Source organism: Argentina anserina, chromosome 3 (assembly GCF_933775445.1).
Source record: "Argentina anserina chromosome 3, drPotAnse1.1, whole genome shotgun sequence".
NCBI lineage: Eukaryota > Viridiplantae > Streptophyta > Magnoliopsida > Rosales > Rosaceae > Argentina > Argentina anserina.
The window spans coordinates 12,690,293-12,714,727 of NC_065874.1; the positions used below are offsets into that span (position 1 = coordinate 12,690,293).

Genomic DNA, 24,435 nt, shown 5'->3' on the forward strand with positions numbered 1-24,435 from the left:
GGTGAACCTTGCAGCTCTATCAATGGAGAATGATGATGGTTTTCCTCTGACAAAGAAGGAGTGTCAACAGATGATGGGGATGATGAGCAAAATAAAGTCTGTGGCTGAGAAACAAACTGATGAACCTCAAATGCTTGAGATGCTGCAAACGACTCAGCCATCTGCTAATCTTGTTGGTAAAATTCCCAACTATCAAGACTTCTCAGGTAAAGCAAATGCTATTTTAAAGGGTAGTGTTGATGCTATATGGATTTTGGATAGTGGTGCCAGTGATCATATTGTCTGCAATCCGAAATTCCTCACTTCACTTAAACAAATTCATCATCGTTTGGTGAGACTACCAGATGGGAAAATGAGCAAAGTAACACATGTTGGGACAGTAGTGTTCACTGAGAATCTAGTCCTTCACAATGTTCTATGTGTTCCGTTGTTTTATCTCAACCTGATCTCCATTAGCAAACTAGTGTTTGATTCGTTTCATGTAACCATCTTTCTAAAACAAGTTTGCTTTATACAGGACCTTCGATCGGGGAAGACGATTGGGACGGGAACTGAGTGCGAGGGACTCTACTGCCTCAATATGCCAGGGAAAGGAACATGCAATATGGTTAGTACCAAAACACCAAACCTATGGCATCAAAGGCTCGGACATCCATCTATTAAAATCTTAGCTATGTTTCCTTTTCTGCACAATAAAGCTTCGGATACAAGCAACTGTTCAATTTGCCCTCTAGCCAAACTCACTAGGAAACCATTTCCATTAAGTACTTCTTCCAGCAATTTTTGTTTCGAGTTAATTCATGTTGACATATGGGGAGGATACCATGTCCCAGCTATTTCTGGAGCACAATTTTTCTTAACCATTGTTGATGATTATTCAAGGAGTACTTGGGTTTATCTTATGCAACACAAGTCAGAGGCTCGACCTCTACTTGTTCATTTTGTCAATCTCGTTGAAAACCAATTTTGCAATAGGGTGAAAATTGTTAGAAGTGATAATGGTCCAGAATTCAAACACACACAATTTTATTCTTCCAAGGGCATTGAACATCAGACAAGCTGCGTCAACACACCACAACAAAATGGTGTTGTTGAACGTAAACACAGACATCTCCTTAACATAACTAGAGCCCTATTGTTTCAAGCACATTTGCCTAAACAGTTTTGGGGGGATGCCATTCTCACAGCCGCTTACTTAATCAACCGAACACCAACACCACTTCTACAAGGGAAAACACCATTTGAAATTTTATTTCAAATGCCACCAAACTACGACCACCTTAGGGTTTTTGGTTCTCGTTGCTTTGTTTCCACACATCCCCTCCGACCTAGTAAGTTTGATCCCAGGTCCATCGAGTGTATTTTCCTTGGTTATCCACATGGTCAAAAGGGTTACAAAGTCTATAGTTTGAAGGAAGAAAAAGTCCTAGTTTCAAGGGATGTTACCTTCTTTGAGGATGAATTTCCTTATCAGACTTGTGTTAGGCCGATCACCATCCCTAAAAATCCTCCTCAATCTTCTACTCCAACACAACCATCTACTGATTATGATTACCCCACTCCAACCACCACTTCCGCTGACCTACATCAAATGCCTGACACAACATCTCTTCCCTCCTCTCAAACAGAACCACCACCACCAGAAACCGTGCCGTCCCTACCAATCCCACTTCGTCGTTCCACTCGACCAACCAGGACCCCAACCATATTGCAGGACTTTCACGTTGAGGCAGCCCTCCCTTCCAGGCTCGTTTCGTCGTCTTCATCGAACGAGGTAACTCCTTCAGGCACTCCTCATTCTATCTCTCATGTATTATCATATGATAGACTCTCTCCAAGGCATAAAGCTTTTACTGTCAAGATAACTCTCGACAAGGAGCCTAAGTCTTTTTCTCAGGCAATACAAGAACCAAAGTGGAGAGAAGCCATGAACAAAGAGATTGAAGCTTTGCAGGCCAACAATACATGGAGCTTAGTGCCGTTACCTCTGCATCAGAAGCCAATTGGTTGCAAGTGGGTTTACAAGATCAAGCATAATCCGGATGGAACTGTGGAGAGATATAAAGCTCGATTAGTTGCCAAGGGATACAGTCAAGTTGAAGGAGTTGATTACAGAGAGACTTTCGCACCTGTGGCCAAGCTAACAACTGTACGAGTTCTCCTTGGTCTTGCTTCCATCCAGAGTTGGCATCTCCATCAATTGGACGTCAATAATGCTTTCCTCAATGGTGACTTATCTGAGGATGTCTACATGCAATTGCCACCAGGTTTCGGACGAAAGGGGGAGACTCGAGTATGTAAGTTGCACAAATCCTTGTATGGACTCAAGCAAGCATCACGGCAGTGGTTCCTAAAACTTTCCAAAGCTCTCAAGAGTGCTGGTTTTCAACAAAGCTGGTCAGACTATTCTTTATTCGTCCGAAACACGCATGGGAAATTCACTGCTTTACTCGTCTATGTTGATGATGTGATACTAGCGGGTAATAGCTTGGAAGACATAGAAGAAACAAAGAGTTTTCTTGCAAAACAGTTCAAACTGAAGGATATGGGAAAGCTCAAATATTTTCTTGGAATAGAAGTGGCAAGATCCAAACAAGGAATTGTGATGTGTCAACGAAAATATGCACTGGAGATTCTCGAAGATGCTGGTTTCTTGGGAGCCAAGCCTTCTCGGTTTCCAGTTGAACAAAACTTGGCACTTACGCAGGAAGGTGGTACAGAATTGCAAGATGCTTCACAATATCGAAGACTGGTTGGAAGGCTCATATACCTTACCATTACAAGGCCCGACCTTGCTTATGCAGTGCACATCTTAAGCCAATTCATGGACAAGCCACGACAACCACATCTAGAGGCAGCACACCAAGTCTTAAAGTACATTAAACAAGCACCTGGACAAGGAATTCTCTTGCCTTCCACAGGACAGTTGGAACTGAGAGCATACTGTGATGCAGACTGGGCTCGATGTAGAGATACAAGGAGGAGCATCACTGGCTATTGCATATTTCTCGGCAATGCACCTATTTCATGGAAGTCTAAGAAACAAAGTACAGTGTCCTGCTCGAGTGCTGAGGCTGAGTATAGGTCCATGGCCACAACATGTCGAGAGATAACTTGGCTTCGAAATATTCTGAGGGATCTTAACGTAAGACAACCTCATGCTGTGAAACTCTTTTGTGACAACCAAGCTGCCATCCACATTGCGTCAAATCCTGTCTTTCATGAGCGTACAAAGCACATAGAGATAGATTGCCATGTTGTGAGAGAGAAGGTGGAAAAAGGATTGGTCGAAACTCTTCATGTCCGAACAGAAGAGCAGCCTGCAGACTTGTTCACTAAGCCGTTGAGTTCAAAACAGTTTGATGAGCTGTTAAGCAAGTTGAGTGTGATTAACATACACTCCAACTTGAGGGGGAGTATTGAGGAAGCTAATCCCGAGTGATTAGGGATATCTTCATAACCAAATATTCTGTACAATTAGATTGATTTGTTTACCATAGTTATCCCTAGAATAGTGGATCAGAATAGGATGCTTACTGTATATAAAGCTGTAACTCATATCAATGAAATCAAGAAGTCTTTTCTTCATCTTATAATTCTCTTTAGAAACCATCCCACGTTAGTTTATGATTAATAATAATACAGACATTTTAATTTGACATGTTAATCAAGATTCAACATGTACGTCTTGATAAACTGTGTGAGGATATTATAAGCATTCGAGTCCATATCTCTCTCTGCCGTCTTCATTGTTTCTTGACAATCTTTCATTTGTTTAATTTTTGCTTTGCGTTAGACAACTAGACATTTGGAGATTAAAGAAACACGAGAGATGTAGGCTTTGTTAAATTTCATGAAGATGGAGAGATTTTGTTTTTACTGCTTTGTTTAATTTGTGTGCTGCGCTCTAGTTTGTTTATAGAAAAGGGACTGGACAGTCAAATGTCAAACTCGTCATATGTTCAATCTTGGGGAATTTCATGCATTGCCGACATATTGAAATTAATATCTCAATGCAAAACTGATGAGGGTGCACTGACTTGCAAGGCCAGTATACTTAACACGGTATTGACAAATAATTTTTACTATTTTGTATACATTTTTACCATTCAAGTTGAAGTCGATTCGATCACTTGGGATATATTATGAATGAAAACAATATGGAATTAATAATTTTACGTATATATCTATTGGAATTGTCTTCTTAATTATATTTCCTTTGGTTCACTTATAATAATGAGCTTTTTTGAATCATACAACCTTAGTCCGGCTTATTTATATGAGTTTTTAAGTCGTGTTAGAATTTTGATGTTGTTTATGGTTCAGTTTGGAAGTTCTAGCTACAACCTCCACCAAAGAGAATGCTTTTATTTTCATGCATGGTCAATATAAATATATACTTCAAAGACATTTGTATTTTCTATACGATTCTTTCACATCCATATCCACATCCGTAATGAGCTATTTTACAGAAATTGTACTTTCTTGATACATAATTTATAAATCTGCCAATTCCAGACAAAATTGGATGGTTTCGAAAGGGATGCATACTCAATTGTACATTCAACTTTAACAAGATGAAGACGATGATGAGGTTCCTAGTTTGATAGTTGTCCACAACGTCAAACACTCAAAATTTCAATGCCTATAGAGTATAGAAATATTAGTACGACTTGTGCTTGGCATTTTTCCTATAAACTAAGCTACTGCTACCTAACCAATTTATATATACAGACTAATTGGTGCAGACCTAATATTGACTTGTACCAATTAGTTTCTCTATTTAATCAAAATAATTTCTCATTCCAAACCTAGGCCTTCAATTATTTCAATCTAGAAGGAATACTCAACAAATAATACTTGCCACTTGGATGGTATATTATCATAAAAGGAAAATGGAGTTGCATTATTACTAGAGATGTGATATGCTATCCAGCCGAATCTCAACTTTGAATGAATATCTATGTTCATGCTTTTTTAAAACGGAAAAGTCAATTCCGGCGACAATGCACCCATAAAATTTCACTTATTTCAGCACCAAATGCACCCAGTATTATTTCAATTCCGGCGACAATGCACCCAGTATTTGGTAGCAGGCTGCAGCTAAGTTAGATTAATACAGATAAAAAAAATTCCATTTTTTGTTTGGTGAAAGACCTTCCCATAGGGTGGCATCCGTAAAAAAAAAAACTATTTAGTCCCTATTTGAGCATACATTTTTGACAAGCTAATTGTGACTGATAATACACAAACACAGAAGGTACATTGTTGGGATAAGCTTATGCCCGCCATAATCAACACAACTATCAGCGCATTAATGCTAATAAATAGCCCAGTCTTACAAATACTAACAGCGAGTCAGCCGTACTAGCTACGCAATGAGCCTCCCCGCGGCCCAAACTGACTACGGACACGCTCTCAAGCGCATCTCAAAGAAGACTCTAGAGAACACCTTAATTGAACCTCGTCCCACACCGAAATATAGGTAAATGATCTACTTCAACTCAATAATAAAAGGTCAAACCCTTGACCTCATAAGGTAAGTACACTACATCATCTACTGTTACCCTGCCTAAATTACCAACAGCCTAACTTAAGCGTCAGAGAGTCGAAGACTACGCCACCGTGGTCTCTACTTTAACGATGTGTGACACTTGTGACAGGAAAAAGACAAGGAATACGGCGTATCTCACCTGCAAGGAATACAACATATCACATCGGTAATATCACTACATTAACATTGGCGCCATCTGTGGGAAACCGCGACAAAAAGTCACCAAAAATCACATGCAACACTTAGTAAAGCAACTACACTTCGACATGGGTACTGTCAATCCCTCCCCCTCCACTCCGGCAGACGATCATGTCGAAGACATCACATACCTTAGCCTCAACCACCCCTACCTTCCGCCAACGACCCTATCATCCTCACTCCTACACCCAGAATGGTCATCAGCACTAACGCGACTCCGGATCCGGCGACCACCGCAAGAATGGAAAACATGGCCAAAGACCTAGCCGAGTGCCAGCAGCGCGAGAAGGCAGCATCTCTGCAAGCCGAGCTCGACAGGATGCGAGCGCAGCTCGAGCGGGCTGAACGCAATCATCTACACGGCGAATCACAACGCGAATGCAGCGCGCAAACGAAAGGACGGGAACAATTTCACTTGAGCATCAGCTTGACTCCCTCCGAACTCGCCAAGAAGCGGCCACCATCACCACGGCGTATTCGCAACCGTGAGGAAGGGAGCACGAGCGTCACCTCCCGCTCTAGACCCCACACGACCGCTCACAACACGGATCCCACACTAGCTCTGATATTGCAGCGACTAACGACAAGAGAGCAGCGGGACACCAATCAGCGGTACAACCCAATGTTTGTAGCCAGGCCAGGCCCCTTCACCACGCGAATAATGAACACCGTGCGCCCTTCTCAATCCAAGAGCCCAAAAATTACGCCGTACACATGCGAAGGCGATCCATTCCGGCACATCGACAACTTCAAAAAAGTTACTGCCAGTAGAGAATTCGACGATGCCACATGTTTAGCGAAACACTAGATGAGAACGCTATGAATTGGTTCTTCGAACAACCGGCAAACTCCATGGATTCTTTCGCGCAGTTGACCACGGCATTTCTCAATCGGTTCATCCTCATGGCCGGGGCCGCTCACACAACTGACGGTATATTTCAAGTAAAGTAAGAAAGTAGGGAGATGTTGGGCACCTTTGTCATGCGATGGCAGACGACAGCATCCAAATGTCGAAACCTGAACAAAATGCTCACCTTGGCCGCATTCAAGGAAGGACTGCGGTTAGAGAAATTCCTATTCCATATCAACGTAGACCCTCGAATGCGCGGCGCCACATATGATGACATCATGACTGAGGCAATACGATATGCTCATGCAGAATACGTCACATACGGGGAAAAACGAACCCTTTTACCATCAGACAAAAGCACTGTACCGCAGACATCTGTGCACACAAACACCATCCCCCTCCAGCGCGAGCTCTTCCCTGGCACAGAAGACCATGGCAAAGGCAGGAAAAGAGAGTGGCATCAGGCCAATCACCGTGATGCACACAACCACGATCGACACAGAGGCCGGGACAAGAACATGAGACTTGGCAGTCAGCGTCGCGACAACAGAGATCCTCGCCAGGTTAACGCGATGGGACGCCGTAGTGACCACACACCGCCTTGGGAAGAAACCCTAGAGGACTTTTTTCACAAGCATCAGGGGACGTTGAGGAAACCAGCAAGACCATTACGCCCTTAAGCCGAAGCACAAACTGGTAAGTGGTGCAGGTTTCATGAAAATGGAAGCCACAACACGAATGATTGCCGAACCCTCTGCACACTAAGAGCCAATGGCGACACGGGTTCGCCCAACGCAGCAAAGGGCACAACAGAACGTGGTTGCCGTAATAGAGAACCTGCGCCGCATCAACGTAATAGAGGGAGGATCCCCAATGACAAACATGTCCAACCGAGCAAAAAAGCGCTTTGGCCGCAGTAACCAACCAATGCAGGTGTACGCTATCACAGGAGGAAACACCAAGCGACAGAAGGAAGGATGGAAGCAGATCACCTTCACTGAGGAGGAGGAAATTTGCATTTTCTTACCCAATGACGACGCCTTCCTCATCGACGCAGTCTTGGGTGGACAGTTGGACGTAGGGAAGATGATGATCGATACGGGATCCGCAGTCAACGTCTTATTCAAGGGATGCTACGAAAAGATGGAGCGTAGTGGCAAAGAGTTAGTGCAGGACCACGTACTATTGATCAGCTTCTCTGAGACGTAACCCAACCTCTAGGCTCGGACTATATGACGGTACACATTGGGACCGCACCATGCACAGTTTGCGTCGAAGCTAAGTTCATCATAGTTGACGCCTACAGTTCCTACAACGGGATCATCGGTCGGCCTACACTTAATCGGATGCGAACTTTCATCGCTGGACACATGATGCTCATCAAATTCCCAACTCCGCATGGAACATGATAGGTCTGGGGTAATCCGTAGCACAAGATTGCCAAACACCCACGATTAGACGGATGCGCAACCAACACGAAATCTTGGAAGTACATGCCGCATAGAATTTGACCGACAAGGTTGTCGACGCACGAGACGGCGAAACACCGAAAAGTAAGAATAAGCAAAAGGCTACGCCATACGAAGACAAAACACCGGCGAATCCCAAATCTTCCTTAAAAAGCATCACACCGTTCCCGCACCACCCGGAGCGCAAGATCAAAGTCGGCACAACTCTTAGTCCCACAGTTGAGAGGGACTTAACAAGCTTCTTGGGTGACAACATGAAAGTCTTTGCATGGTCCTATGAGGATATGCCCGGCATTTCGCCCGTCATCATCATGCATGAGATGCACATCAAACCTTCTGCACACCCAATTAAACAAAAGCGCCGAAGCTTCGACGACGAAAAAAGTATGGCAATACGCTAGGAAGTTGACAAATTGAAAGGGATGAAGTTCGTTCGGGAAGTCCAGTACCCTGAGTGGATTTCAAACTGTGTCATGATCCGTAAAGCTAATGGCAAATGACGAATGTATGTGGATTACAAGAACGTAAACAAGGCATGCCCCAAAGACAATTTTCCCCTACCTAGAATCGACCAGCTAATCGATGCAACTGCAGGTCATGAGTTGCTAAGCATGATGGACTCCTACTCCAGGTACAATCAGATACGCATAAACCCTGCGGAACAGGAAGCTACGACCTTCGTTACTAGCAGAGGCATGTACTGTTATAACGTCATGCCCTTCAGGTTAAACAATGCAGGTGCTACGTATGTGCGTTGCGTCACACAAATGTTCGACCAGCAAATCAGTCGGGAAATTGAGGTATACGTCGATGACATGTTGGCCAAGAGTATAAAAGCCGAAGACCAGGTAGCCAATCTCCGAACCATCTTCAATGTGCTCAAAAAATACAAGATGCGATTGAACCCGAAAAAATGTTTTTTCGGAGTAACAACAAGTAAGTTCCTGGGCTACATCGTCAGTCAATGAGGCATAGAGGCAAACCCGGAAAAGATACAAGCCATCCTGGATATGGCGCAGCCGGTACTTAAGAAGGACGTAGAAGCCCTTCAAGGCAGACTTGTGGCATTATCTCGATTCATATCGAGACTGACCGACAAGTGTGAGCCATTCTTCAAACTGTTAAGGCGCTCCAATAGCAAACTGATCGAATGGACACCTGACTGCCAAGAAGCCTTTCAGGGATTAAAAGACTACCTCGCTACAGTACCATTATTGTCGACCCTACAGCCAGGAGAACCTATGTACCTTTACCTCGCAGTATCTACAACCGCGGTCAGCAGTGCCTTAGTTCGCCGCGACGGAAGTAAAGAATTGCCAGTCTTCTACGCAGGTAGGGCCATGAACGGCCCAGAGACAAGATACCCAACATTGGAATAGTTAGCCCTTACGCTCATCATAGCAGCTAGATGACTGCGCCACAACTTCCAAGCTCACAGCATCCACGTACTTACAAACCAGCCTCTCAAACAAGTACTACAGAATCCAGAACACTCCGGGCGACTCAGGAAGTGGGCCATTGAACTGACAGAATTCGACATCGAATACAAGCCGCGACCCACCATAAAGGGACAAGCTGTAGCTGATTTTATTGTAGAAATGATCCCCCGAGATATGGCGGAAATGACACCAAATGACATCATAAACCCTACCACAACTTCGCCATGCAACTTGCACGTAGGCGGTTCCAGCTGCGCCAAATCTAGCGGAGTGGGAATCATCTTGAGCGGACCGGGGGGACTCGAGCTCGAGTATGCTCTCAAATTCAACTTTGATGCCTCCAACAATGTAGCGGAGTACGAGGCATTCATTGCAGGACTACAGTTGGCCCTCAGCACTGGTGCCACCAGTATCAACGAATTTAGCGACTCTCAGCTCATAGTCAATCAAATCACCGGGTCCTTCACTGCCAAAGATGAGCAATTAGCAGTCTACCTGGCATACGCCACAACGCTGTTGAAACGATTTGAATTCTACCACATAACTCAAATACCGAGGGCCAGTAACGCAAGGGTGGACTCCTTAGCAAAACTCGCCATGGCGCAACCACACCAATGCCATAAGGATACGTGGGTTGAAATTCTCCACCATCCCTCTTTATCCCAGACCTTACAGCAGATATGCCAGATAAAGCGCAACCAAGCCTCATGGATGGATGAGATCATAGCATTCAAGCGTAACGGCAAGCTACCCGATGACAAGGATGCGGCAAGGCAACTACATAGATGCGCAGTGAGATACTATTTGCGGAATGCCACGCTCTACCGCCAAGGTCTGCTGAATGCTGGTTTGAGATGCGTTACAGCCAAAGAAGGCAGGCAAATCTTACATGAAATCCACAGTGGCGATTGCGGCAACTACTACGGAAGCCGCGCACTAGCTGGTAAAACTCTGCGAACGGGATATTATTGGCCCACACTAGCCACCGACGCACAAGAACTTGCAAGATCTTTCCATAAATGTCAAATTCACGGACCCATACCACGCCAACCCTCAGAACCGCTATCCTACATAGTCAGCCCGTGGATCAACTGCCTCTGGGGAATGGATCTGATAGGCCCTCTTCCCGTCGGGAAATACCAATTCAAGTGGGTCATTATGTACATCGATTATCATTTCAAATGGATCGAGGCTGCGCCCCTGACTGCCATTACAACCGAGAAGGTCCAAAACTTCCTGCAACGCAACATCTTCTACCGCCGCGGTACGCCGGAGTCTATAATCACAGATAACGGCACACAATTCAATAACGATGACCTCATCACATGGTGTAGGGAAATAGGGACTAAGCTCAAATTCGCATCAGTGGCGCACCCCAAAACTAACGGACAAGTAGAAGCCGCCAACAAGTTGATCAAGGGCCTCCTTAGAAAAAAACTGGATGAAGCCAAAGGGCTTTGGCCCGAAAAACTTGACGAAGTACTATGGGCAATCCGTAACAGAAGCCACGGGCGAGACTCTTTTCTGCCTAATGTACGGCACAGATGCAGTTCTTCCCATCGAAGTAATCCAACCAACACAACGGGTTTCGCTGTTTGACCCCGACACCAATTCGGAAAATATGCAACTTAATAAAGATCTCTTGAAAGAGAAGCGCATCACAGCGCACCGTCACAACATTTTGAACAAACAGCGCGTGGAACACTTCTATAACTCCAGAGTCAAGAGCATGACACTTCATCTAGGCGACTGGATCCTAAAGAAGGTCCAAACAAAGGCCACTGGGCTACGCTCGAGATGGGACGGACCATACAAAGTCATCGAAATCGTGGAACCAAACACGTACTGCCTAGAGGACAAGTACGTAGAGAGACTAGCCTACCCTTGGAACATGGAACAGCTTAAGTACTACTACAAGTAGGGGTCCGCGCGCAGCGCAACACATAGGGACTTGGAATGTTTAAGTACTTATGGCACACTGCCAAAGCTATCTTTGTATAAAACGGCTACGGCCAGGCTATCAATGAAATGAGGAATTTTTCAAACCATTCATCCTTACTACGCTAGCGTACTACGACAATTAAATTCCTTCGACAGACTATTTCATTGTGCGCACAACAAAGATAGTATTAACTGTGTAACCACAAGTATACAAAAACAATCACATAATGTTGCTACGGTAATAACATAGAAGAAATCACTCGAAGAACCCAAAATAGCTGCTATTCATTAAAGGTAGCAAGTTCGGCACAACGACCATTACAAAAGGGAAAATTCAAAAAATACAAAGAAATAGAAAGCAGATGATAAAACACTACGGGAACGAGGGATGCTCTTCAGTTACGTTGCCTTTACACACCCCATCCTACTCCTCCCTCGCAGCTCGATCCGCTGGTACTCCTCAGGCCGCATCACTGGTACCCGCAACATCTAGTTCCGCCGCTTGCCCCGATTCGCCTTGCGACGGTTGTGCATCCTTATGCTCTCAGAAGGAGGAGTAGGAGAAGGGGTATCCGGACTAGAATCAGACCTATCATTATCACAAGAATAACCAGAAGAAGAAGAGTCAGAAATTTTCTTACCATCCTCACCCCGCACTTCGGCTTCCGCAGCAGAAGAAAGCTGCGAGAAAGGCGGAATCACCTCGTGCGGCATCGGCGGTGCTTCTAAACCTTCTCCCTTAGACGACCTTCATAGTCCGCGGGATCCATCATTTCCAGCTCCTGGAACTGCGCGATCATATCACCCATGGCAGTAACGTAGTACCTTTCCAAGTACTCGGTCATTTCCGCGGATGATTTGAACGCAGTTACCGCGTTAGCTGCAGCTTCCTCTGCTACGCGGGTCTTTTCCATCTCCGCTTCCTCCTTCACCTGTCTGACAAGCTCCTCGGCCTCGACAAGGGCAAACTGCGCCGCATCTCTCTCCGAAGCCATTTGCTGCGCCAGCGACTCGGCCACCTCCCGACGGGCAACCTCCTGCCGAAGATTCTTCTGGAGGTTCGCCGCGTTCTCCAACTTGGCCCGGGCATTGGCCAAATCATTTTCCAAACACAAGACCCTCGCCTCGCGGCTGCTATCCCGCTCTGTCACTTCGGCGAGAAGCCGCTCGGCTTCGAGGGCATCCGCTCTGCGTCGAGCAAGTTAAACCATCTTTGCTGCCCTTGTTGTAGCAAGACCAAGCGGGCTTCATAGTTCAAGACCAGACCCTTCAGGCTGCCGCAGTCCTCTGAGCCCGGACTGAGCAAGACGAGCTTCTCCAATTCCGGGGCTCCCAGTTGGCTCAAGGGACTACGGTCAAGCGCTGACTGATCCTCTTAGACCCGAGAGTCTGTAAAAGTGATAGGCGTCATCTGCGTAGTCCTTTGTCTTTTAGGCGGCGGAGCTTCTACCATAATATCTTCCACGTCTTCGGGAGCAGCAAAGGACTTTGCTTTCCTTGAAGAGGCACCCGCCCTCTGCACCTTCTTCCTCCTCCCAGCCTCTTGGGACTCCGCCGGATTAGCCAACTGCGGATCGACATCGATGCGGCCTACTCCTTCCGCATCACTCCGGCGCGGTAACCCTTGCTCATTCGGTAGGCTCGCATGAGAGGGAACAGGCAGGTCCATGACCTGTGGGGAATCCTCCACCCGCTTCGTAGATACATTCACATTCTTAGTGGACGCCGCCACTTTCTTTGACATCACGCGTCGCAACATTGTTACAGCTAGCCGTTCGGTGTCCGGTGTTACGTCGGGATCTTCTTGCTGCAGAAACCTCGCGTAGCAGATACGCTCCGACTTCTCGAAGTTCCTATTCACCGAGAGCATCGTAGCTGTACACGTAGTAACAGATCAGTACGCCATAAACAAAGAAACTACAGAAACTGAGAGCGTAGCGCTTTTACTTAAGATGGCGGCAGAGTAATCCTTGCTCGAACAAAAGATACGGGTTCGTCAATACCTTCAAATCGTGGACTAGGTCCTCACCTTGACACCTCCAAAAGTATGTCACACGATTCACGCGATCGACTTCCCGCTCCGACAGCACCAACCTCCTTCCCGCTGCACAAAAAAAAAGAGTCAGCAAGCAGTTATTCCGTAGCAAAAATCTAGTAAAACGTTAAGACCTACAGTTAATGACTTGAAACCGCGAGGGAATACGCTTCTCTGGGAGATACTCTACCCCGTTAATACGCATGTATTCCCATCCCATCTCTACTACGAAGCTGTTTTTCCTCCAGTTAGCTTCCGAGGAGGGCCAGTTCTCCAAGGCTTGGAACTCACTATGCTCGTCTCGCCTAACGAACCGTGCAGTCCCTCCATTACCATTCCGCTGGTTATAATCTACCTTGAAGAAATGGAGTACCTCTGCCGCAGTAGGAAACCAACACCCCGAGAGGTGGAAGAGCGAGCAGAGGCCGAGAAGGACTCGCCACATGTTGTAGTTGACTTGACCAAAGGCCAAGCCGAACTCTGCCACAAGACACTGCAAGCGCGGATCCAACGACAACTCTACCCCAAGCCGTAGTACGGAAGGACTAACCAGCGCGTACCCATCAGGCAGCATCGAGACAAACTCATCAAGCCCAATTGCCCGAGCAACGATCGTGGCAGGCAACTTGAACTTCTCCACGTAGCCATCCACCACGGCGGAGTCAGCTCCATGCGGTTCCTCTCCTCTGACCTCTGCACTCCGCCGTCTAGCCAGCGTCTTACAGGCGCTGGATTCAGTGTTGGGCCCGAAGTACTAGTCCCCGAGGCGCTCGCAATACGCTCACGTACGCCTTGATCTTGGCCCGGAGCGAGATTCACCTCACTTTCTCCAACCTCCTCATGTGTTGACTACATGGTGCCTGGCGATTCACTTGTTTCCCAATTCGCTAGCACCCTTGCAAAGACAGAAGCACGATCTTCACAGCGCGAGTCGTTTCCACCGCTTCGCCGCACCAAGTTCAAATTGTTGGCCTCCAATTCACTCGTCCACGACCCAGAGGATGACGACGCGAACCAACTTCCCTCTGCATGAGCGGAATCGCTGTCAGTTAGTATATTTATCCTAGGCATTACGCCACAACAAGCAACACCGAAGCCAAAGACGAAGAACCTAAAACTAGAAGTTAGAAAGTTAATTAGATCTATCCTACGAACCTCGCAAGAAAGAGTTTGAAGAACATGAAGAACATGAAGAACACGAAGAACATCAAACCCAGTTAGCGGCCAAAACTCATCAACACCACCCGCACAAACACCTCACTTAGCCGGAAAACACCCATCCACAGATTAAACAGACCAAAAACCTACCAATTTGACGGAAAAACCCAAACCCACAACCACTAATTTACCCTATAACCACAAATCCACCAACAAACAACTAAAACCACAAGACGTATAAAAGAGATTCCGATCAGAAACATACCTCAAAAGGCTGATTTACACAAAGATCCTGATAAGTTTCCGTCCAAAGCTTGAAGAAAAAGAGACGAGAGCAAAGGAGGGGGAACAAGAGAGTTTTTAGAATTCGAAATCTTGGAACTGTCGATGATGACAGCCATCCTATCCTTTTCACCCTTTTATAGTAAACTTCATACCATATCTCGCCCGTTAATTTCTCAAAAGCACTCTTTAACCGTCAGATCCAGAAAACCGTTACTCGTATCTCAGCCGTCGACCCAAGAGACATCGCTCCAGATCTCGCCATGTGGCATGAGTTCCGAGGCAACGTTTCGGTTACACACGCATTAACTACATGTAATAACTGTCTTCTCGGATAACGTCACCTCCCACGAAATTAAATCGTTCATGGCACGTCCGCCCAATCCATGCACAGCACGTGGTGCCCACAACGCTAATTGCGCTGCTCTCAGCCTACAACACTACGCTCAAAGATAGCGATAAAAGACGTCCTACGCGTAAGAGTTCACTACGCTATGACGGACGCACTACGCTCAAAGATAGCGATAAAAGACGTCATACGCGTAAGAGTTCACTACACTATGACATACGCACTACGCTAAAAGATAGCGATAAAGAAGTCTTACGCGTAAGAATTTACTACGCTATAACTGACGCACTACGCTCAAAGATAGCGATAAAGACGTCCAACGCGTAAGAATTTACTACGCTATGACGGACGCACTACGCTCAAAGATAGCGATAAAGACGTCCTACGCGTAAGAATATACTACGCTATAACAGACGCACTACGCTCAAAGATAACGATAAAGACGTCCTACGCGTAAGAATTTACTACGCTATGACGGACGCACTACGCTCAAAGATAGCGATAAAGACGTCCTACGCGTAAGAATTTAGTATGCTATAACGGACGCACTACGCTCAAAGATAGTGATAAAGACGTCCTACGCGTAAGAATTTACTACGCTATGACGGACGCACTACGCTCAAAGATAGCAATAAAAGACGTCCTACGTGTAAGAATTCACTACGTTATGACGGCCGCTCAAAAATAGCGATCAAGCGTACTACACATAAAAATTTATTATGCTACAACGGAAGCACTGAAACCAACCAACACCCAAAGAGGTTCGACACGGCCCATTACACCATCAACAACTCGGCATTCCTTAACTGGGGAGTGAGACCCACCGCTGATTATGGCGAAATGCTTAAATATTAACTCCCCAGTCAAGAAAATTACCTCCATAGACTGGGAACTTGGGGGGACTTGTTGGCATAGACTTATGTCCACCATAATCAGCACAACTATCAGCGCATTAAGGCTAATAAATAACCCAATCTTACAAATACTAATAGCGAGTCAGCCGCACTAGCTACGCAACGGGCCTCCCCGCGGCCCAAATTAACTACAGACACTCCCTCACGCGCATCTCAAAGAAGACTCCAGAGAACACCTTAATCGGACCTCGTCCCACACCGAAAGATAGGTAAATGATTTACCTCAACTCAACAATAAAAGGTCAAACCCTTGACCTCATAAGGTAAGTACACTACATCCTCTACTGTTACCATGCCTAAATTACCAACAGCCTAACTTGAGCGTCGGAGAGTCGAAGACCACGCCACCGTGGTCTCTACTTTGACGACGTGTGCCACTTGTGACAGGAAAGAGACAAGGAATACGGCGTATCTCACCTGCAAGGAATACAACATATCACATCGGTAATATCACTACATTAACATACATAAACAAATTTGCCGACTACCTTAATTTGCCCACCTACTTATCATATTGACACATGTTTTCTTTCTTGACCATGGCTAAAAAATTATCATAAATAAATGTTTGAAAATAACAAAAGAAATATATCTCTCTCAATTATAAAAAATAAAATAATATTATTTATCTCTTTCCACCCATTAGATCTCGTCATTTCTCGTCTATATCAAAATCTTAGGTGATAATGAAAAATCAAAATCCAATAGTTATTCAATCATAGTTTCTCTCTTATCACCTCAGTCCAGTGTTCAAAAAAACGGTCGCCTAGACCGTCTAAGCGGCGGGTCACTATTGTGTTTTTAGGCAATTCAGTTGTCTATGGCGGTCAGGTGATTAATCAGCCGCCTAGGCGGTCCTAGGTGGGTCTAGGCAGTCTGAGGCGGGTTTAGGCGGTCCTAGGCAGTTTGACTTTTATTTTATTTTTTAATCTTATTTTTTTAGATTTGGGGATTAGGCCATTTGTGATTGTAAAAAAATATTTACCTTTTGTTATAAATTTATAATATTATGGCATGAACTTTGGATGAGTTGAGAATATTTTGATTTATGAACATTAATATTGACTACTTTTTTACTCATTATATATTTTTAATCATATAAATAGTATTAAATTCATGTATAAAAATAAAAAAAATTAATAATTTAACACCGCATAACAATCTAGGCAGTGACTGTTCGCCCGGCTACCGCCTAGCGTTTCTTCGAACCATGTCCCAGCTACTTTGCGATGGTCTCAAATTAAATTTTATACAACAATGAAATTTGATCACTTGACCTTTGTTGCAATAAGTATTTAACCCAGAAAAGGAATTAGACGACAGACAAAAGGGTAAGCAAATATTGGTATGAACAAATTAATCCCAGCAAACATCCAACACACTCCCAGAAAAGAAAAAACGATTCCTCAAATCACGTATCTAACTACTAAGCTTTCAAGCTTCATGTTACCTACCACAGTACCATCTGAAGTCCTCAATGCCATTGGCACATTGCCACCTCAATAAACAGAACAACAACCCTCACCAGGATTACTTGCAGATGTTCATGAGGAAGAGAGAAGAGTTCCATGATTGTTCATCTGGGTTCTTTATGATGACTAGAGGTTGAATTTTTATTTTTATAAAAAAAAGGGTAAAAACAAAAAATTGAGTTAAAATATTAACAAACGAAACATAATTTTATTTAAGATAAATTTGTATAGATATATTGTTAACCTTAGTTAGAATGGGGTTAAAAAGAACACATGTCATTAATTATTGAGGGGTTCAAATTCAGGGGGTCGGTAAATTTATTTCTTAAAAGCGTCCTACACAATTTCTACTAACCAGAATTCTATAAGTAATTAACGTGCGACTTGAAATTATGTGTCTGAGATCTGAACTTTAGAATACTATGACCCTGATATTTGCAGTTGACAAATTGACCAAATACTAACATTCTAACCCGAACTACATACTTAGTAGGACCGTAGGACTTTACTGAATAATTGTAATAAATAGATGACGTCACCTGCCTTGGCTATCTAAATTTGCATGATTACTCATTACTCATATCCTTTTAGCAAATGCTAATCAATTATTATTATCAAAATAAAAAGGAAAAAACAGGCTCACGGGTTCCAGACAATTTAAAGCCTAAAAAAAGCCCAAGGGTAGCAGTGCTGAGCCCAATACAGGTTCCATTCTCCACCTAGGAGTTTGAGAAATTGAGTTCGTGATACTTTGATTCTCGGGACTCCTACACAATCAAGGAAAGTATGGCATACTTACACCAATCAGGAAACGAGAAATACTACTTTACTAATTGGAATAATGAATTCCTCTATAAAAGAAGATGAAAGGTTCATAACTCGAAAGATATACCCACGTAGTGTTATATAGTACCTCTCTCTCTCTCTCTCTCGATAAGCTATGGAAGGACATGATATTCTTGTGTGCACAATAGTCGTCGTTGTAGCTGTTGTGATAGGTGTTGGATTGCTTTCGTGGAACTATTGGAAAGGAAAACAACATGGGAAGAGGCAATAAGAAGAAAGGCAAGCAGAGCAAGGGCACGAAGTGGGTTCAATCGTCTAACAATGTCATGATGTTGTTCAACAATACCTCAAGTGTTGCCTAGTTAAAATTCAGCAAGAATCGTGATTAAGTTCTTAGCTCTTTCTGTGTAATAGTTATATTTTTGAGCCATTATCATAACAGTCATTAGTCTCTTGGTTTTAATGATTTAATCTTTCAATAATATCTGTCTTGTTCAATGAGAAGCAAACTTCATGGTAGATCAACGCTACCTTATATTTCAGCCCTTACACGCTCTATAGTATAGTTTCATAGATAGATTAAAGAAAATAGGGAAGTAAAACTCCCAGTTTAAAATTTCACAGATTGCAAATTTTTGTGACACCAAGACCGTGTTTAGGATGAATTAGTAAAGGCCATTGGCCACAGAATTACACAGCTGAAGAACGTACGAGAATAAAGAAAGTAATAACTCATACCACCTCGGGAAGCCTTCAATTAGGTGTACCAATCCACAAGGCAATATCAACTGCAAAACTTTCAAAAAGATTTCAGTCATATGCATCAATAGGCATTCGGCGACTTTGTTCTTGAATTAGTTGAGCACAATCACCAAACCTTATACTTCTCCTGTAAAACTTGACCTCACATTAGCAGGTTTTCCCAGACCCCTCATGATACCTACCAAACACTATGAAATTCAAATATGCAAGTGAGCGCCATTTCTCAGCAATTTTCTTGCCCTAAAATATCATAAAGGGCATGAATTTTTTATTTTTTTTAAGAAATGGACATAAATTTTTATTGGTCTTTCAATAAAGGATGCACAAAAGCCAGCAGATTATTGAGTGCGTGTGTGTGCGTGTGTGCAACCAAGTCTACCACATTCAACCTTATGCAGTTAGACCCAAATCTAGATTCATCCTTAATTTTTGAATCTTTCATTAGAGTCGGCCTAGTCAAACAGCATTACAACTATTTCTGGGACTAAAAGCTATTCAGATAAGGCTGTAAAAATATATCAAGAGATGATAACGATATTTAAAATTAAACTATTTTTTCTATTTGACAAGATTTCACCGAAATTACTTGTATATTAAAAAAAAGAAAAAAGAAAAACAGGAGTTCTCACTTCCTATGAGTATAAGAAACTCCCATATGCTATTTTTAAAGAACGTGGAGAGTTTTTCAATATTTTGTCTGTTTGCAGTAGTTAGTTTATTACTTTTTCTGTTTCCATCCATGAAACAGCAAAGGTACATAACAATTGGTTAATCACTAAATAAAGTTCTTGATCAACTGATAGTGATAAATAACCCATACACATCAAGTCATGAAGGAGTCTAGGACAACTAGCTCACTCAAAAAGCCATTGAATCAGTTAAATACTTATATTCAACTATTTGAAAGTTCTGTTGCAATAAGCAATGCCAGAAAAATTTACCTCACCGAGTATGCAAATCTACTGCCATACCATCTATCGGCACGGTACAGAAAACCTCATAAATTAGAAGAGTCCCAGCTGGCATAAACGGCATCAATGATTTTCTCATGCAGTGTGGCCCCAGAACAAACAATTATTCCTCTATCAAGACCTTCTAAGAACGGTCCCTTGGAAAAGTCAAGGGGCCGCCCCCCAGCATCAGTTACTACACCACCAGCCTCTTCTACAATGACCGCCCCTGCAGCATGATCCCAAATCTTCTCTTTGTACCCTGTCCGTGCAAACTTCATAAACAGTTCAGCATCTCCCCGAGCTATGGCTGCATATTTCACCATACTATACACACGCATGGGCTTCTTTCTACCATCTCATATGAAAAAAATGTACCATGTTAGAACACCAGTAAAAATAGATGGCAAAATCTTCCCACACGAGTAAAAAAAGGTTAAGTTTGAGATTCATATTATATTGCACCCAAAGAAACAATCATCAAATATAAAATAAAAGCACAGGAGGGAACTAAAGTTAGGCTGATTTTAGGAGTCTCAATCTGCAATTGATAACATAGTGACACTAAAAGCAATTTTATACTAAAAGAATTTGCACTACAAGGAAATTGCCTCAAAGAAAAACAAGGTGGTTTTGACCAATTTTAATCTGCATGAAAAGACGCATGCTGTCAAGAACCTATTCCTTTTATGTATTTAGAAAGATAAAACTCAAACTAGATTTTCTCAAAAAAAAAAAAAACTCAAAACTAGAAAACCAAACTTCTACATCTCTTGTATGATATAGTAGACAGGAAACTTACAAAAAAAGCGTTTCTTCAAATTAGTAACTGTTTTTCTCAATTTAATTCTAATTATGTTCCTTACAAAGTCCTTATTCATTCTAGTCTGGAAAGCATCCACATGTATAAACAGTTATATGTAAACTAATTTACCTTAACCCTACGCTGTGAGCAAGCCCTTCTGTGAAGGAGTGGTCTGAATTTGCTCTCTCCACAGGTTCACAACTAGTAGCCAGTGCTGGGTCATCGATGGAAGAAACCCTAATACGTTTAGCAGAATTTGGCCACTCAAACGACTTATCTCCGTGGATGGGTGGCTGCATCCATGCCTCCCCACTGCCTTTTCTTGCATACATCACACAACCTCTTTCCCATATATCAAGAGAAGGTGGAGATGACTTTGACATGGCTTCATGGAACTGATAATGATAATTGAGCAGTTCCTTTTTCATTGGGTAATTAGGGCACCCTAGCACCCCAATAACAACTTTTCCATCCTCAATCAAGGCTAAAGCAACAGCATATTGATCCCCACGCACAAACCCTAATGTTCCATCAACAGGATCAAGTACCCAGTGTCTTCCTTTGGGGCCTCCTACTGAGTTGCATCGGCTGATAGCCTCAAGAATTTGAGATGTCGTGAGGGTTTTTGATGGACCTTTAAGACCATACTTAGATGCTCCAGCTAAGCATGCATTCACAGTATTCACAACAGCTTGAAGCAAAGCTACTGAGTCAGCCTTAGAAAGGGTTTGCACATCTTCTTCAGCAATAACGGATACATTTTGACTCCCAAAGAATTCAGAAAGTATCCAGCTAACAGTTGCTTGGACACTCCAATCTGTTAATGTACAGATGAAAATTGTCAAATCCATAAGGAAATATGAGCAGGGAAAGCCATTTCATTTTAAAATAAATAAAATAAAAAAGGTGCATTAAACTCATCAGGAAATAATATCTATCAATATGAATTTGTAAATTTCTTCTCTTATTCTGAGCACATGCTATGAACCTATGACTATCATCCATGCCTTCTAGAACTGAAGTGATATTTACCTATGGCTGCATGATTTGATACTCAGAGAATTCTAAGTAATCCGAAAAGAAAAAGGATTCATGCCTTCATCTAACAATGAAACAACAGAATTCATATTTTACAGAAAACACAGCCACAGGATAGTATCTCTGTATTTCTACCCAGTGACAAAATTTGGGTTTTCACATAACTCTATTACAGATACTGCCTGCACATTTCATGTATATACGAATCTCAATGAGCATTTTCATGCTTACTGAGCATACTCATGATCAAACGTGTTAAATACTAACTCGCAAAATCATTTCATAATTTTCACACCATCAAACTGTTTCTAACAATGTTCACCTACTACTCAATTCCTCTTATTCACACAGAACATGGCTTAATAATTCTACTTGCAGCCTTAGAGAAAACTATTCCATACGGTTGAAGGACCTGCAATTAAAAATGAACATAAAAAAAACTTGAACATGTTGGTTTCTTATAAAACAAATTTGTGGATTGTTTGCATGCCCTTACTCTATGGTTATCCCATTGATTTATTGAGCTAGCACATTGCACGAAACAACAGACATGAGGGTCGCAACCCTGAATCGCCACAAATGGCATAGACTGATAAAGCTATGTAAATAATAGGAACTGAGGCACTACGCTGCATAGTGTGCCAAATAAAGCTCGAAAGCTGCCCATAAATCACAAACAAGTTCACCTATATTTCCACTTAAGTTCACAAAAATATTCACTATACAGTATTCTTTGTATCCTTCACTTACTGACCAAGAACTACCTTCACTTGCTGACCAAAACACAGAACAAACGATTATCGGAGCACTCCGTATCAATCTTTCAATTTCAAAGACCAAGAACTACATTCGGACCATACCCCAAAATGAAAAAACCGAATCCCATTATAAACATAATCAAGAACAAAGATTCAATTAAAAACTTTCAAAGTACACACCTGCAATGGTTACAGGGGAATCATCGTCCTTAGACTTAACCTGGTCACCGTTATCCGAAACCAAACCCTCTTGAACTCTCTGGCTCAGAGCACAAGCCATGTGCACCACTCTAACGGCCACGTCCAACTCCTTAGCGTACTTGTCTTCCTCCATACTCCAACACCCGAAACTTGACAACAAAGCCCAGATGGGAAAAAGACCAAAGACAATAACTTTAAGATGCCCAACTGGGGATTACTGCAAATTAAGGTTTCCTACATTCTGGGGTCGTTAATGGTTGGCGATTGTCGTAATGCCATACAATGGCATTCAGTGAATCAAAGACGGACTAGTTTGGAGGCTGGTGGTGGCTAGCTCCAAAACAAAGTGAAGAAAAAGCGAATGAAATTGATAGTGTCGGCTGTCGAAGTTTCCAGTTCAGTGTTCCAATTTGGTTTCTTCAGAGGACCACAGGTGTCTCCAAACTCACTCTCTTTAGTCTTTAGAGTTCGAGTTAGAGTTCGAGTCTTTGGGTGTGTGCGGAAAATTACGGGTGGTAGCTTCTTGGGCCTACATGGGCTCATCTGCTTTGTTTGTGAATCGTGGGCTTCTGTAGCGACACATCAATGCTTCCCCTCCGACGTCTTCACCACCAGAGCGGCGGTGTCACCCGAAATTCCCAATATCAGATAAGATCAATGGTCTTGAATCCACACAATTTTAGAGGCGAGCATTGGAGATGATTGAATCAGGAAGAGGTGACTTCTCAAAGCAAGCATCTAGATGTTTGACATCTTGATGAGTAACGGTAACGCAAGGGTGTTCCACAGGAGGAGGAAGAATATTGTTTAAGCAAGGGCATGCTATTCAGTTAGATTATAGAGGAATTAACACAAGCAAACCCATTGAACAAGGATTCAAGGAAGAAATAAGAGAAACATACCATACCTAAAACATTAGACATTTGTTTACTTCTCGAACTATGTATTACCACCATACCTTTTCTTCTAAAAAAACGATTGAACCCACTTCTTGCCCTTGCTCTGCTTGCCTTTCTTCATATTGCCTCTTCCCATGTTGTTTTCCTTTCCAATAGTTCCACGAAAGCAATCCAACACGTATCACAACCGCTACAACGACGACTATTGTGCACACAAGAATATCATGTCCTTCCGTAGCTTATCAAGAGAGAAAGCACCAGCTAGAGAGTAAAGTCTTAACACTAGGAGTGATTTTATTCGGTATATCTTTCGAGTTATGAACCTGTCATCATCTTTTATAGAGGAATTAAATCTTCAAATTAGGAAAGTAGTATTTCTTGTTTCCTGATTGGTTTAAGTATGCCTTACTTTCCTTGATTGTGTAGGAGTCCCGAGAACAAAGAATTTCAGGATATGCCTTACTTTCCTTGATTGTGTAGGAGTCCCGAGAATCAAAGAATTTCAGGAACTCGAACTCCTAGTTGAGAATGGAGCTTGTCTTGGGCTGCTTTAATAGTTCTCACTTCTCAGACTT

At 43.1% G+C, this 24,435-nt stretch overlaps 3 protein-coding genes across 7 annotated transcripts in view; 1 reads left to right on the top strand and 2 right to left on the bottom strand.

Moving 5' to 3' along the window:
• Window positions 1-24,435, bottom strand: part of LOC126786402 (uncharacterized) — a 403,094-nt gene that overhangs the window by 172,518 nt on the left and 206,141 nt on the right. The gene's annotated exons all lie outside the window — the stretch shown is intronic.
• LOC126787082 (uncharacterized) lies at window positions 9,685-11,109 on the top strand. The gene has a single exon (XM_050513015.1). It carries the CDS (start codon window positions 9,685-9,687, stop codon window positions 11,107-11,109), a length of 1,425 nt encoding a protein of 474 aa, XP_050368972.1.
• On the bottom strand, window positions 19,060-23,396 carry LOC126786390 (PAP-specific phosphatase HAL2-like). 5 transcript variants are annotated; one of them, XM_050512207.1, is made up of 5 exons: window positions 22,941-23,396; window positions 21,094-21,781; window positions 20,151-20,510; window positions 19,325-19,449; window positions 19,060-19,235 (listed from the first exon to the last, which is right to left on the bottom strand). In XM_050512207.1, exons 1-3 carry the CDS (start codon window positions 23,092-23,094, stop codon window positions 20,207-20,209), a joined length of 1,146 nt encoding a protein of 381 aa, XP_050368164.1. In that variant the 5' UTR covers window positions 23,095-23,396; the 3' UTR covers window positions 19,060-19,235; window positions 19,325-19,449; window positions 20,151-20,206. The 5 variants fall into 5 exon arrangements, with proteins under 5 accessions (XP_050368164.1, XP_050368163.1, XP_050368166.1 ...); XM_050512206.1 differs by having other exon boundaries at window positions 19,060-19,449; window positions 20,156-20,510; XM_050512209.1 differs by lacking the exon at window positions 19,325-19,449.

What these genes read in the sequence shown, in the direction of transcription:
- LOC126787082 (XM_050513015.1), top strand. Translation starts at nt 9,685, where the DNA reads ATGGCGGAAATGACACCAAATGACATCATAAACCCTACCACAACTTCG.
- LOC126786390 (XM_050512206.1), bottom strand. Translation starts at nt 23,094, where the DNA reads ATGGAGGAAGACAAGTACGCTAAGGAGTTGGACGTGGCCGTTAGAGTG. An exon ending in TTCCCCTGTAACCATTGCAG is followed by an intron (nt 21,782 to 22,940) that starts GTGTGTACTTTG and finishes GTACATTAACAG; the next exon opens with ATTGGAGTGTCCAAGCAACT. An exon ending in GCTCACAGCGTAGGGTTAAG is followed by an intron (nt 20,511 to 21,093) that starts GTAAATTAGTTT and finishes ATGAGATGGTAG; the next exon opens with AAAGAAGCCCATGCGTGTGT.